Here is a 15,430-nt window from a genome sequence, read left to right as displayed (position 1 = left end):
ACAACAAAGGAGTTCTGCTGCATTAGAAATCAACGACAGAAGAAAAACATTTCTTCTGACGTGTGACCTCTTTGTGCCTTTTATGTTTTTCTACAGCCCAACGTTTCCAGCACGGAGAAGGCAATGGCACCCCACTCCAGTACTCTTGCCTAGAAAATCCCATGGATGGAGGAACCTGGTGGGCTGCCATCTATGGGGTCGCAGAGTCAGACATGACTGAAGCGACTTAGCAGCAGCAGCAATGTTTCCAGCAGCAAAACCAACACTGGTCCTCGCCACCCACCCCCACCCGCTTGATGAGGAAGCGCCGGGGGTGCTGGGGGAGCCCCACCTGCAGCGATGAGGATGTATGGGTCCCTCAGCAGGGTGGTGAGCGGCGTCCCCTTCTGGCTCTGTCGGGAAAAGAGGAGTTAGAAGAGACCACGCGGCTACCACAGTGCCCACCTGGCCCTGCTACTCACCTCTGGCTGCACCCGGGATGGCTGGAGCACAAAGAGCTGAATAGCTGCGGGAGGAAAAAGAAGAGGCATGGCCCCAAGCACCTGTCCACAAGGATGCTGGGCCCAATGTCCCCGAGATCATGGCCAGGGGTCCCAGGGCACTCACTCACTCACCTCCATCCAAGAGCACCAGGGCAGCCAAGACTAGAAACGGAGCTGTCTTCCCCACAAACTCGTACAGCACACTCCCAAAGGGGGGGCCCACTGCGAGGAAGACAGAACAGAGCTGGTACCAGGCCCAGGACTGCCGACCACCCCCTCGACCAGAACCATCTTCCTCGTGCTTCTCCCTCTATGCGTGCTCAGTTGCTCAGTGTGTCTGACTCTTTGTGACCCCATGGACTGTAGCCCACCAGGCTCCTCCGTCCATGGGATTCCCCAGGCAAGAATGCTGAAGTGGGTTGCCATTTCCTACTCCAGGGGATCTTCCCGACCCTGAGAGCAAACCCTCCTCTCCTGCATCGGCAGGCAGATTCTTTACCACGAGCATCACCTGGGAAGCCCCTCTACTTGTTTCCAGACAGTATGTGAAAGGACCACCCTACATTCTGTTCAGGAGTGTTAAACCACCCTGGCAACTCCTCTAAGTAGTTTTACACCTGAGACATGGGCAAGACCCTATGAGGGAAACCCCACAAGTAAAGGTCAGAGAGAAATAAGCCCAGGCACAGACATGCATAGGAAAATGGGCCAGGGAGGACTGCAGGGTCCTCACGAAGCAGCAGACAGGGAGGGACTGTGGGCCCCCAGACGAAGGTCAGGAATGTACAGAGAAGGCAGACGACCCGGATCTGTCGGGGAAGGTGCCTGTTCCTGGTCTGGGAGCTCAGCCAGGGCAAGTCGGGGAGGCAGGCTCGGAAAGTGGGAAGGTCCTTGGGTGGGATGGAAACTCAGAGAATGCTCTAGGGCAGGGACCTTGGCAGAGCATCCTGTTCAAGACTCGTTTTCATCTGGATCGGGGAGCGAGGACTTGGGGAGCTCAGGACCGCCCAGGTCAGGACACGTCCCATTTTTCAAAGACTCCATGAAAGCAGGGAGGAAACAGGACAGGAGAGCGAAAAGGGGCTCACTGTCCAACACAGGATAGACCCTTCCCTTTGAGGTGGCCCTCACCCACCTAGGACCCCCATGGCCAGGCCTCCCAGGGCGATCCCCATGGCGTTGCCTCTCTCCCCGTCATCTGTGTACACGCTGGCCAGCATGCCCATCCCTAAACAGGGAAAGAAACATGACAGCCAAGCTCTGGAAGCAACCGAATTATCTTCAGGACTCGCACCCCTGCCCACCCTCAGCCCAGACTGTCGTCTTCCCACACCTGCCAGACCAACAAAACATAAGGTCAAGCAACATCCAAAAACCCACCACCCACCACCCCCGATACCTTGATTGCCTGAATTATCCCAGCGCATTTTGTAAAGGGTCGCCAGCCAAGGCAGTGTCCACGGTCCTCCCACAGACCAAAGCCCCCGGGGCACAGACCTACCAGCTACAGACGAGCAGGAGGAACCGATGCCCTGCAGGGACCTGGCGATCAGCAGGAAGGCGTAGCTGCGGGAGAAGGCGAACACTGCGGAGAGAGTGGCCAGGCCGCGGTGACCAAATCTGCTCAAACAGGACCTCTCCAAAGGCCTCCCTTAACCTGACGGGGGTACTCCTGGATTAACCACATCATGCTTTGGCTCCCTGAAGACCTCACTCCTTTCTGCAGCCGGTGCCGACATACCTCCCCCGCCCACATCCCAGCTGTGTTCTCAGTTTCCAGTTGGTGGTGGTCGGAGCCCACCCGGTGACCCAAACTCAGAAGGCAGACGTCAGACACTTACTGACTGTTGAGATAAACATGATGCAGAATCCCGTGAACATGGGAATTGGGTAGCCAATTCTGCAAAACAGAAACACAGAGGGAACCTAGTGACTGCTCCGGATTTTCTTTTTTTAAAGCCCTTTTTTTTTAATCTTCAAAAGAATTTATTGTATAATATTTGAATATATTTTGTCTTCACTTTGGTGAAATCAAGTAGTTTAAAAAAAATGGTATCGTTCAGTGAGAGCAACTTGAAATGATTATGTTCAATATAATGAAACCTAACTGCTGCTGCTGCTAAGTCGCTTCAGTCGTCTCCGACTCTTTGAGACCCCATAGATGGCAGCCCACCAGGCTCCCCCGTCCCTGGCATTCTCCAGGCAAGAACACTGGAGTGGGTTGCCGTTTCCTTCTCCAATGCATGAAAGTGAAAAGTGAAAGTGAAGTCGCTCAGTCGTGTCCGACTCTTGGCAACCCCATGGACTGCAGCCTACCAGGCTCCTCCATCGTGGGATTTTCCAGGCAAGAGTACTGGAGTGGCTTGCCATTGCCTTCTCCGTTTTTAAAGCCTTTCTATTGAGTTTCTCCTGTTAGCCTTCGGGATCGGGTGGATAAGCGTCTAGTCAACTTTTCTAAAAATTCATATAGTTGGTGCTTCCTCCGTGACCTTTTGGTGTTTGACTGTCTTGGAACATGAATACATTTAGGAACTGCCACTCCGAGGGGAAATTTCTCTGGCATAAATGTTAATAAAATCTTGGCAAGTAACCCAGAACACATTCAAATACACAGCCCCTGTTTCCAGCATTTTGTAAAACTTACTTTAATTATAGTCTTGGCTAGAGCTTCCCCAGCGGGACAGCTGCAATCAAATGATTCTAGTAAAAGGTCATCAAGAGATTCCATGGGCAGCTGACACAACTGCAGTATGTCTAAGGGGCATCAGGAAACAAGGACATTTCCAAATCTATCTTCACCTTGACCCTGATACAGGCCTTATTTTCTGTGCAAAAATTTCAACATCCTAATTGCTCCATAAGACCACAGAGCACAGGGCTCCGCCACCAGGCAGACAGGAGAGGTGGGGAGACCTCAACATCTGGGTATCACACCCTTGGCTGGACACCTGGCCTTGCCATTTAACTCAAGTAGATCTCCCCCAAGGCTCAAAGAGAGGCCACCACCCACTTCCCATAGGTGGAATGCTAAGTCCCTTCAGTCATGTCTGACTCTTTGCAACCCCATGGACTGTAGCCCACCAGACTCCTCTGTCCATGGGATTCTCCAGGCAAGAATACTGGAGTGGGTTGCCATTCCCTTCTCCAGGGGTCTTCTGACCAGGGAGTGAATCCACATCTCTTATGTCTCCTGCACTGGCAGGTGGGTTCTTTACCATTGGTACCAACTGGGAGGTGGAGTGGGTATGATATGAGACATGGCTGTTAAACTGCTACCAGAGCACCCGGAACATGAAGAGTGCTTCAGAAATTTTCCTTCATCCCTCATTCTCTTCCTGTTTTCCCTACCTGTTTCTGCAGATTAAGCAAGCAGGTTGGTCCCTGTCATATAGATGGCACATGATAGTGAAGTAGCTTCCTGCCTTCTGGCCTCCTTTCTGCCAGGAATAAAAGCAGAAAAAAGCAGGGGCCAGGACTGACAGCTACAGCTCTAGAGGAGATCTGTGTCACAACCCAGAATAGCCCTGAGCATCTCCAGCCCTCATCTTTCTCCAGATCCAGACACTCCAGACACTGGAGAGAAATCCAACAAGGAACAAGGAGCCCTAAGTCCCAGTCACACAGCCTGGGAGGGCTCTTCTACTCCAGGCTGGAATAAAAAGTCATAACAATACCTTCACCTAAGGTTATACTCCATTCTCCAAGCACGTCCACCCATGAGCTCCCTGATTTGATTAGAGCAGACAGACCACTTCCCCATGTTACAGATGAGGTATGAAAAACTGACTTGTCTGATGTCTTAAGGCTAATTCCATTCAGGGCCACTCCAACCAGTCCTTCTCCTTGCAGACTTACTTTATTAACCTCCCCAGGTAGCCAAAAGGCATATGTGGTTTTGAACAGAACCTTCTAAAAGTTCTGGTCACACTTACATAATTTTTTAACTGCTTCACGTGCATCCAGAAAACAAATAGTATCATAAAATCCTCACATTCTCAGGCAATCACCACCCCACAAACCGATGCAAAGACTCCTCTACTGTGACCTGAAGTGAGCTTGTAATTCACAAAGCAGGCTTTGAAGCCAATCTGGTGAACTAGGAAAGATACCAAGGTGCTGAACTGCAGTTCGAATGCCATCGAATGACAGCTGCTTGTCTCCACCAGCCCTGAGCTGACTGCTCTGTGCTCTTACTTATGTGGGCAAAAGAAACCTGCTCACAAAACCAGATCCAACATGGCACTAATGGAAAATGATGAAGGAAACTTCCAGGAGGCTCAGAGAGAAGTCACAGTTTATTTTCTCAGCAACTATTGCATGTCCATAAAGAAGGCTGAGTGCCAAAGAATTGATGCTTTTGAACTGTGGTGCTGGAGAAGACTTTTGAGAGTCCCCTGGACTGCAAGGAGATCAAGCCAGTCAATCCTAAAGGAAATCAACCCTGAAAATTCATTGGAAGGATTGATGCTAAAGGTGAAGCTCTAATACTTTGCACCTGCTGCAAAAATTTGACTCATTAGAAAAGACCCTGATGAGGGGAAAAATTGAGGGCAGGAGGAGAAGGGGACGACAAAGGATGAGATTGTTGGATGGCATCACCGACTCAATGAACATGAGTTTGAGCAAACTCTGGGAGCTGGTGAAGGACAGGGAAGCCTGGCACTTGCAGTCCATGGGGTCACAAAGAGTCAGACATGACTGAGCAACCGAACAACAACATTGCACATCTGGGGGAAGAATGAAGACACAACTGCCCTGGATTGAACAGAGGCTTCTTACCCCTTCAACATCCAACCTGGAAAACACTGACTTTAGTCAAAGCTATTGGAATACCAGTAATATCACATCTAGTCGACAGCCCAGCCACTGACCAAGGTCACCTGGTAGGACACAGCTGGTGTGAGTCCTTCTTACCAGGAGGCTCCAGCACTCCCGGAAATGATAAGCACGCAGAGTCACCTATGACCGTAACAATTCCATGTGATAGCTGGCTCCAACCCAATTTTCAGGTGGCCACATGGAGGCTCAAGAGATTTAAGTAACTTGCCCCAAATTCAGGGCAGAGGGCATAATCTTGAGTGTCGATGAGGCCAGGTCCTGCTAGTATACACTTTGGTGGGGACACCGGTCCCAGGAGCAGAGGTTCACACGGGGTGCGCGGAACGTGGGCCTGTTAATACCAGGTGGCTTGGTACCCACAGGGCTGCACACTTACGGACGATTCTTTTATCCAAGACCAGGTGTTGTGCTTTTCTCTAAAAATGCAGCAGCTACTGTTGTGTTTCTCAGTTGCTTTGGGGTTTTAATAAAGCATGACTGGAAAACCAAATGGCAAAGCTAGAAGGAAACTCAAAGGCTGGCCAGTCCAAACCCCCATCTCGGACGAGAAAATCAAGGTTCAAAGGTGGAGCCTGTGACAGCCACAACTGCAGAGCAAGCCAGATGCTTTGGGTATCACTGGGATCCTGGTGCTTCCTTCTCGCTACCAGACTCGTGTGCCCTACACTTTCAACACTGGCCAAGCCCCTGGCAGGGTTTCCCAGTGGCAAGTGCTGGGCAGCATCCTTCTCTGGAGCTAAGCCCCAAGGCAAATGCAGCCCAGTGGGCAGCTCCTGGCTCTCCACCCTCAGACTGCCCTGTCCCCCTGAACACCTGCCTCAGGACAACTGCTCAAGGCCATTGTCCTTTCTCCCTCCCCACGATGCCTCCTAAATGGTCAGATCTTCAGCTGACATTAGTCATAAATGTCTGATTTGGCTTCCTGCTGCAATTCAATGCCATCTCAATTAAAGTGTTACTGAGCCGAGCCATGTCTGATGCGGCAAACCTTTACCCAAGCATCGCATTATCACCCCCTTGTGAGTCATCCCAGCCCACAGTCATCTCCACAGGGCATGAGGGAGCAGTTAATCCAATTGGAATCAGAGTAAAAATCATATATTTGAATCCTAGAAGAGAGTGCAAAGCAATAAAAGTTATATGCATTATGTATCCATACAGTCAGTGGAGAAACCCTATTATGTTCCTAAATTATCACTGGCAATCAATACTTGTTCTCTAACGCCACAGACTAGTTTATCTTTACCACAGAGATTTATGTAAGCTCTTGTCCCAGGTTTGCTAAGATCTGCCTCGGTTCCCTCTTCTGGGTAAGTGGCAAAAGCAAGGATGCAGAATAGGGGACAGAGAAGGGAGCAAACTGCACCAGAGGAGACAGAGAAGTAATGCCTCCCTTTTCAATTACCCCCACACAGTCCTAAACGCTGGACGGCAGGAAGCACAAAGGGATTTCACACTGACCAGTGGCTCAGCGGTATGCAGAAACACAGGTTCCATCCTTGCGGTGGGAAGATCCCCTGGAGGAGGGAGTGGCAACCCACTCCAGTATTCTTGCCTGGGAAATGCCATGGACAGAGGAGCCTGGCTGGCTACAGTCCATGGGGTCACAAAAAGCCCGACAGGACTTGGAAGCGTGCGGTCAACCATTTCATAAATAAAAGAAAATCCTTAGGTTTAGCCCCTGGGTCTGTCCCTTTCCGTTATAACGTGTGTGGAGTGAGCTACATGAGCCTTGAATTTCTTACTCTCCCGGGTGCTCCTTGACGCACAGATCACGCAAGGGCTCTGCTCCCATGGGAAGGACCCAAACCCACGGCCAGTTTGTTCTGATTCCAAAGCAAAGACTCGGTCACACCCTCTCCATCCTCACGACGTCTGGGATGGGAGATCCCTTTCCAGAATGGCTGGTTTCCCTGTCCATGGAGATGCTTTTTGAAAAGGTCACTGCTTATTGCTACAGAACCCACTTCAGACCAACGGCCTGAAGCTAGAGAAAAAAACACAGAAACACACAGCCAATTTGGTGGGGATTTCATGCCCTGCGGCTTTCTCCTTGTCGCTCAGATGTGAGCTAAGATTTGTGAAGAAGAAGAATAACTGGCTTTCAAATACACTAGGTAACTATGGAAATAGATTAAGCCACTGACGCTGGTTTGATAAGAAGCAGACCACTGAGACAAGGAGCTGAGGAGGGAGCTCTCCCCACCCCTGTCCCCGGAGTTAACCCTTTCCCAAGCCGTCGGGTTCCTTTGGAATATCTTGGGTCTAAAGATACAACTACTATGCAAACCTTATGTTAAGCAAGTGAAGCCATGGTGCCATAACTTGACTTACAGAAGAGAGAAATGTAAAGGTGGTTTTCGCATTGTTTACCTCCCTGGAACATGCTTTTCATGTGTGAGTGCCTCTAAAATCCACTTCCTGGGCCAAATGACAACAGCTGTTGCTCGCATGAGTCCTTCTATTCCATTTCACTCACAAGTGCAATCATGAAATGAACAGTTAAACTGGAATTAGAAAAGAAGTCACACAAGCCTCAAAGATGGCAATCAAGTCAAGACACACACACACAGGCTTTGGAAAGTGTGTTACTAGACCTGTGATCACCACCCTCACCACAGTCAAAATGTCCTTTGTTCCCTATCTGGTCACAAATTATTCAGTGAAAATATACTACCCACAAAGGAAATGAAATGGGAATTACTTGTACCATCCAGCAGCCAAATGAGCACTTAAATACTTCCCAAGATTCGTCATATTTTATTTTCATGACTTGACATGAGATCTTACCCAATATTCAAAATAAAAGACAGGAGGCTGCCTCCTGTTGTTACCCACTCACAAAAGGCACTCACGTGGCAGCATTGTGACCACAAACAACGGGGCACTGGATTGTAATGTGGGGGTTCAACGGGTTATGATGGGTGTGACATTGGGTGTCTCATTTCAGAATGGGTGCTGCTCACAGCAAGAAGCTTTAGAAAAGAGTGGCTCCAAGCAGCCCGTCTCTAGGGAGCTCCCTACTACATCTCTGGAGACGCAAGAGGTCTCTTTTTCCCCCACTGTCAGAAGCACTGCAGAGACACCAGGAGGCTAGGCCAGCGTGCATCGCGGGATGGAAAAAGATATTTTTCTAGGGCCAAGGAGGTGGGGGAGAATCGAGGTCCCTCATATCAGGCTGATTTTTTCCTAAACTTCCTCCCACTGAATAAAAATAGCATCCAACAACTCACTGTTTGGACTTTTCCTCATTCAGCCTGGGGCACCCAGAGAGAGCCCAAATATATGCAAAAAAGGCAGCTTTTACCTATATTATTTATATTCCGTAACTAAAGGTACAAACTGGGTTAACAGTAAGCTGGTGGAAAGAACCAGAAGACAGGAAGACATCAGCCAGAGTCTGGACAAATGCTTTCTCCTCCTGAGTTGTTGTTTAGTCGCTAAGTTGTGTCTGACTGTTTTGCGACCCCGTGGACTAGAGCTAGCCAGGCTCTTCTGTCCATGGGACTTCGCAGGCAAGAATACTGGAGTGGTTGTAATTTCATTCCACTGAGTCACTGAGGAATCCTATCCTCGTGAGTGGCAAACCCCTTTGGCTATAAACCAGTGGTTCCTAACCTTCAGGATCTAATGCCTGGAGATCTGAGCTGGAGCTGACATAGAAATAACAGAAATAAAGTGCACAATAAATGTAATGCCATTGAATCATGCCCAAAGCACCCCTCACCCCCACCCGTGGAAAAACTGTCTTCCACAAAACTGGTCCCTGGTGCCAAAAAGGTTGGGGACCACTACTATAAAAATACTAAGACAGCCCCAAAAGCTTTGCTCGAGCCTCTTCAAGATCTGATGCTTCAAGTTTTAACTACTCTTTAATCAGAAACATATTAACCAAGTGTAAAATGCTATTTTAAACTCAGTTCTTTACAACCCTGAAAATGTGAGTCACACATCTTGTTGGTAATTGCAGATGTGATTGGCACAAATTACATCAAAAGGCTATTTGAAATGGCTCACAAGGGAAGAGTCTGTAAACGGAAATATATTTATCACTTCTCTGAGCAGAGCCGCGGAGTGCCCAGAAATGCTGCAAGTCCCCAAATTCATATCTACTGGGCTTGGAAAATATTAGAAAACATTACTTATCATGATCATGTTGGAAGGACAACTGAGTTTGTTCAATTGCTTTGCCTGCCTGCATTGATATTAAAATTTGTTTCCATTTCCACATTACAAGGCAGAGCTAGAAGATGAAGATTATTTTGAAATTTGCTGGAGAGTTGGTAGCAATCAGCTAGGAAGGAAAATTTTGTTCTTGACAAGTTCCACCATACAAATAGACTAAATTTCACAGGTCACTAAAGGAAATTAGTTTTCTCTTGGAAGATAATTTTTTTTAGGCGGCCCAAATACAAGCCTTGCATGCACGCGTGCTAAGTCACATCCAACTCTTTGCAACCCCATGGACTATAAGACCTCCAGGCTCCTCTGTCCATGGGATTCTCCAGGCAAGGACACTGGAGTGGGTTGTCATGCCCTCTTCCAGGGGATCTTCCCAACCCAGGGATCAAACCTGCATCTTCTGTGGCTCCCACATTGCAGGCAGATTCTTTACCGCTGAGGTGGCTGCAAGGTCAAAGCATTTGGAGTAAATAATAGGGCAAAGGTCTCGCTGGTTTTAAACAATCTCCTGCCCCTTGGCATAAGCAAAGCATTAGAAACGAGAATGGGATTTTTTTTAAAGCTTTTCATTTGCCATTTACATTTGGAAGATTGGAACACTCACATCATTTCCGCCAGTTTCTAAGTATTGCGCTGTACAGCTAGTGACATTCATGTCCAAGTGATTGGCAAGGTGTTATTACAATAATGTCCTCAATTTTCCCGTATAGTATTTGAGCTGTTTGCTTTCTCAGAATACAAAACCCTGAGCTGTTTTCTGTAATTATACCAGATGCATTTTAAGGAGCACTCTTAGGCGTGAGAAAAGAAAGAAAACCCTGTAAACCACGGCGATCTGCTTGGTTTTCCTCCTGAGGAAGAGAAGAACTGCTGAACGCAACCTTAATAATGGTGCCTTTTGGTGGGCTCCCAGTCGGTCCAGGGTCCTATATTCATTTGCTTAGCATTTTATGCAGCAGCCTGATAACACTGCCACACAGCCTGCAGGCTGGATGTGGCCTGGGAGGGTTAAAATGGATTCAGTGGCACCACCCAGTCCAGAAAATCACATCGCAGAGGTAGAAAACGTGCTTCCATCCGACTCACCGTGGGTGCCCTACCAGAAATCTTTGTGTCAGAGGACAGCTTGTGTGGAGGAAGGCAGGCCTGCTGTGCCTGCTTTGATCCCCTGCCACCACCCCAGGCCTCGCCGCCTCATAGAGCCCCCAACCCTCCAGAGTTGGCCCCACTCTCAGCCACACAGGGCCCCTCTCTATTGTCACCATCTTGCTATGATTCAGTTCAGTTCAGTCACTCAGTCGTGTCCGACTCCTTGAGACCCCATGAATCGCAGCACGCCAGGCCTCCCTGTCCATCACCAACTCCCAGAGTTCACCCAAACTCATGTCCATTGAGTCAGTGATGCCATCCAGCCATCTCATCCTCTGTCGTCCCCTTCTCCTCCTGCCCCCAACCCCTACCAGCATCAGGGTCTTTTCCAATGAGTCAACTCTTTGCATGAGGTGGCCAAAGTATTGGAGATTCAGCCTCAACATCAGTGCTTCCAATGAATACCCAGGACTGGTCTCTTTTAGGATGGATTGGTTGGATCTCCTTGCAGTCCATGGGACTTGCAAGAGTCTTCTCCAGCACCACAGTTCAAAAGCATCAATTCTTCGGCAATATTTTAATAAAAGACCAGGCTTTGGAGGAGGAAATGGCAACCCACTCCAGTATTCTTGTCTGAGAAATCTCATGGACAGAGGAGCCTGGTGGGCTACAGTCCATGGGGTTGCAAAGAGTCGGACACGACTGAGTGACTAACACTTTCACTTTTCACTTTCCCTGACTCTTCAACTTAGCTTTGGAACCTCTAGTGGCTCCCAAGTGCTCCTGCAACAAACTCCGACTCCTCTGTCATCTAGCACGTGGGGCTTCTCACGGCCCAGCCCCACCCAGTTCCCCAGACCTGTCCTCCTCAGCTCTCTGGACCCCTCTTTAGCTCCTTCCCACCTCTAATCCTTGTCCTTGTGCTTCTAAGCCTACTTCACAGGTAGGACTCTGGGCACCGCCCCCTCCACCGTTTTTCACATCCCTGCTTTTGGGGTCACACTGTTTAGATGGGAGCCCAGCACCACCGCTCATTTTACCAGCTCCCACACTTTGCAACAGACACCTCCTCCCCTCTTTTGCAAGCCCCCTGTCCTGGGCTTGCAGCCCCCAAGTCCTGGGCAGAGCTGGACCACCTCAGCTGGAGAAGAACAAATACTAGCTGGATGGCCACCAACTATGGAAATGTGAACCATTATTCAGAAAAACTGGGTCTCAAAAGGCTCCAGAACATCCAGATCAACATAAAGCTCGTGTGGGCAGCTTGAATTATCTGGGGGAAAAAAATTCTCTTCGTTGTGTGCACGTGGACACAGCTCAGCACGTGGCAGGGGAAGGTCCCCTGCCCAGAGCCTTGGTGTCAGCGAATATCAGCAGGACTATGGGTCACATGCACGTTCCCCACCTGGCCATCCACACGAGCCTTGACCACACCAGCCCTGAAGGAAACCACTTCGGCTGTCTATTGGGAAGTCCATGACCAGAGGTGGAAGAGAAGAGAAAGCCACGTGGCACATACAATCTCACGATGATGGCCACAGTGGCAATGAAAAGGAGCACCAAATGGGAAATCGCGACTGACTCAAGATGTAAATGTAAGGTGAAGGAGACTGGATTTCCCCTCCAGCTTTGGATCTCCAGGCTCTGATCAATGAATGAGAAACAAAATGATCTGGAACAATATTATGAATTATTTAGCTCCTTGACCAAAACAATATAACCTACCTGTTGGTCAACAGTCCTATGAACGGGTTGGTGAGGAGCTGGACAGTGGCTTTCGAGGCAAACAGCAGGCCGACCTGCACATTCTCATTCAGGAGGTCTTTCTCTTCACTGGGACAGTCGGAAGGGGCTGAGGACGAGTTAGTGACCGCGCGCTGCGTGGTGGCCTCGTGCACCAGCGCCCCCTGAAGGTGGTCGGTGTTGTTCTCGGTGACCATGGTGGAGTTGTCGTAATAGGAGAAGATGCTCTGGAAGCCGCCTGGGGCGGAGGCTGTGAGCCCGGGCTTGGCGGTCTGGATTTCTAGAGCATCTTTCTCATGCTCGATGCTGTACAAGTAACTCGGGATGATGGGGACTGGGGACGAGAGCAGGACAACGGTGATTACACTGAAAGCCTCCCTAGGACCAAAGCCAGCAAAACTGTGGTCTTGTCAAATGCTAAATGAGACCCAGAGAAGTGGCGTGTCTGTCTCAGGAAAGGGAACCTCTGCACCAACACTGACCAATTTCATGTTGTTTAGCTCTGGGAAAGATTGAGGGCAGAAGGAAAAAGGGGTGACAGAGGATGAGATGATTAGAGGGCATCACTGACTCAATGGACTTAAGTTTTAACAAATTCCAGGAGATGGTGAAGGACAGGGAAGGCTGGTGGGCTACAATCCAAGGGGCTGCAAAGAGTCGGATACGACTAAGTGACTGAACAACAACAAGCTCTGAGAACAAAGCCCCAGAGGCCGTGAGAGCTCTCAGGGCCAGCAGACCTCACCAGCCCCAGAGCTCTCTGTGCTTCTTACAGGGCTCCTTCATAGAAATATTTTAGGAAAGGAAAGCAGGATGCGATCTGAAGTCTAGTCAGTGCTGACCTGGGGTCAACCAGGGCTTCTCAGAAAGAGGCTAGAAAGACCTTTAAGTAAATGAATCAGGAAACAGAAACCTAAATTTCATTATGTGTCTTAGAGAAAAAAAAATTAACCTGCAGGAAGTAATAGTTCGGAAATTCTTCACTAGACTCACTTTATCTTTCTATTACTTGAGGGGGAAGCAGCAATGGTTCATACAACTTGGCAAATTCAAGACTTCCCGAGACTTGCATAAAGGAAAAGAAAGCTGATGTAATCGAAGCTTTGGTCATGTGTATAACAAAGGATTCAAGACAAAGGAGGACCCAGGCCCTTGTTACTCTACTGGGATGAGCCCCAAAGATCCCATATTCCTGGAAGTGAAAACCTGACTCTCTGATGCTCTGAAAACTGTCCAGAGAGAAAAACTTAAACAGAGACAAGGGAAATGACCCTTTAATAAAACCATTTTTTATTCATTAAAAATTGGGATATTTTTCAGGAAAATATGCGTGCCAAACCCGTTGTTCATGGGGCTAATTAAGAGACCTGGATGTCAATTATGTAGCTGTTCAAAAATCTATTACAGCAAAAAAACCAACAGTTAAAACTGTTCTTGATAGGAGTCCTGACATGTGTCCATGCAGAGCCGCTACATTTAAATGTCCCTATGTCCATGGGGTCGCGAAGAGTCGGACACGACTGAGCGCCTTTCACTTCACTTTCACTTCCTTCTATGAAGGGAGGTATGCTGACCTGTTCCTTTAGGTGACAGACCACATTATTAACCCACCTTTTTCGGGGGACGTAATAATCATTATAATATTATTCTGAACCCTGGAAATTGTTCTTCCTTCATAGAATATTTAAAAAAAATTTTTTTTTATCGCGTTGAAAGTGACAAGGGGAAGCAGGAAATTATCAGGAGGAAACATAAGTTCTGGGTTTTATCTGATGTCACAGTTTTTTGACCGGACCTCCAGGAAAACGAAGCCGCAAACGCGGCCACTAGCCTAAGCGAGGCAGTCTCGGGCGGGGAACGTCTTTCTGAAAAACGTATTCTGTCCAGCCTTCCCGCTCCGCGCTGGGGTAAGCGGGGCGCGCCGGGGGACGGGGACGCCGGGTCTGTACGTACCCACAACCGTGAGCAGCATGTTGTCCAGCAGCAGCGCGAGGAACACGATGAACAGGATGAGCTTCCGCGAGTGCCGGCTCTCCTGCAGCCAGCGGAGCGGCGCCAGCTCGCTCAGGGCCATGACTCCGGGGCTCGGCTGCGGGCGCGGCGCGCGGTCAGGGGCCGTGGGGGGCCGCCGGCTCCCCGACCCCAGGGCTCGCCCGGGCCGCCGAAGGGGCGCTCAGGGAGCGGCGCTCAAGTGGCGGCGCCAGACGGCCCCCGGCGTCCCGCGCTCGGCTCACGCGCGGCGAGCGCGCTCTCACCGGCACCTGCGCTCCGGGGCCAACAACGCCCGCGAGCGCCGTCGGGGCGCGATCCCCCGCCACGCCCGGCTCCGCCGCCCGCGCCCACTTCACCCTCTGCGCGCTCGGAAAGGGCCGCGCGCCACCCGCGCACCAGGCGTCCTGCACCTCGGCTTTCCCGGGGCCCCTCGGAACCCCGCGCGTGGCGCCTCCGGGGGCTTCCCCTGTCCTCGGCCGGGCCCCGCTCTCCCGCGCGTCCGGGCGGCGATCAGTCCCCAGCGCCGAGCCCCGCGGGCCGGGAGCGCGGTCGGCCTTACCTCGGGGTGGTCCGCGGCTGCCCGCCCTGGCCGCCGTGGGCTCCCTCTGGCCGGCCGGCTCCGGTCGCGTCTCCACCGCAGCGCCCGGCCGCCGCCGCTCAGTTTACCGGGTCCGGCTCTGACGTCACGGCCGGCGCGGGGCGCGGGCGGGGGGCTGGGGCGCCCCGGCCTCCGCCCTCCCGGCGCAGTCGCTTTCCTGTCCCCGCCCCGTCCCGGGCCCGGCTTTGCGCCCGGACTCGGGAGTCGCCCCGTCCCGAGCAGACCCTCGCCCCTGTCCGGGCACTTGGCCGTGAGCAGGGTGAAGCGGGTGGGTCTCAAAGGGAGGACGTCAGGGCGAGGGGCCAAGGGTCCCTGGCTCAGCGGCCAGGATGAGGAGTCGGGGATTAGTGCTCTCATCTGGCCTCCGTTAGGAGCTAATGCTCTCGTTGAGCCTCCGTGTTCCTGAGATGGCCCGTGAGGACGCGAAGCCTCTTCAGTGAGTGTGCCCGGGACAGAGGTTGGGGTTGGGTGGCCGCGGATGGACCTGTTTCCTGGAGAAGACACC

The 15,430-nt window shown here is 50.8% G+C and overlaps 1 protein-coding gene across 1 annotated transcript in view; it reads right to left on the bottom strand.

The window, feature by feature from the left end:
- SLC18A2 (solute carrier family 18 member A2) overlaps positions 1–15,072 on the bottom strand; it is a 38,928-nt gene extending 23,856 nt beyond the window's left edge. The window contains exons 1-9 of the mRNA XM_055424565.2: positions 14,887–15,072; positions 14,289–14,424; positions 12,318–12,669; positions 2,324–2,382; positions 1,984–2,067; positions 1,618–1,710; positions 615–704; positions 462–505; positions 332–392 (exon numbers count right to left, since the gene is read on the bottom strand). Of these exons, the coding sequence (XP_055280540.2) occupies positions 332–392; positions 462–505; positions 615–704; positions 1,618–1,710; positions 1,984–2,067; positions 2,324–2,382; positions 12,318–12,669; positions 14,289–14,409 (904 nt within the window). The 5' untranslated portion in view covers positions 14,410–14,424; positions 14,887–15,072. The remainder of the gene's footprint in view (positions 1–331; positions 393–461; positions 506–614; positions 705–1,617; positions 1,711–1,983; positions 2,068–2,323; positions 2,383–12,317; positions 12,670–14,288; positions 14,425–14,886) is intronic.
- Between the last annotated feature and the right edge of the window lie 358 nt (positions 15,073–15,430).

The sequence above is a fragment of the Moschus berezovskii genome, chromosome 12 (assembly GCF_049115385.1).
Source record: "Moschus berezovskii isolate FMDL1 chromosome 12, NW_MosBer_1.0, whole genome shotgun sequence".
Lineage (NCBI taxonomy): Eukaryota > Metazoa > Chordata > Mammalia > Artiodactyla > Moschidae > Moschus > Moschus berezovskii.
Note: the sequence above shows the minus strand (reverse complement) of the source record. Positions and strands in the feature narration are given on the sequence as shown.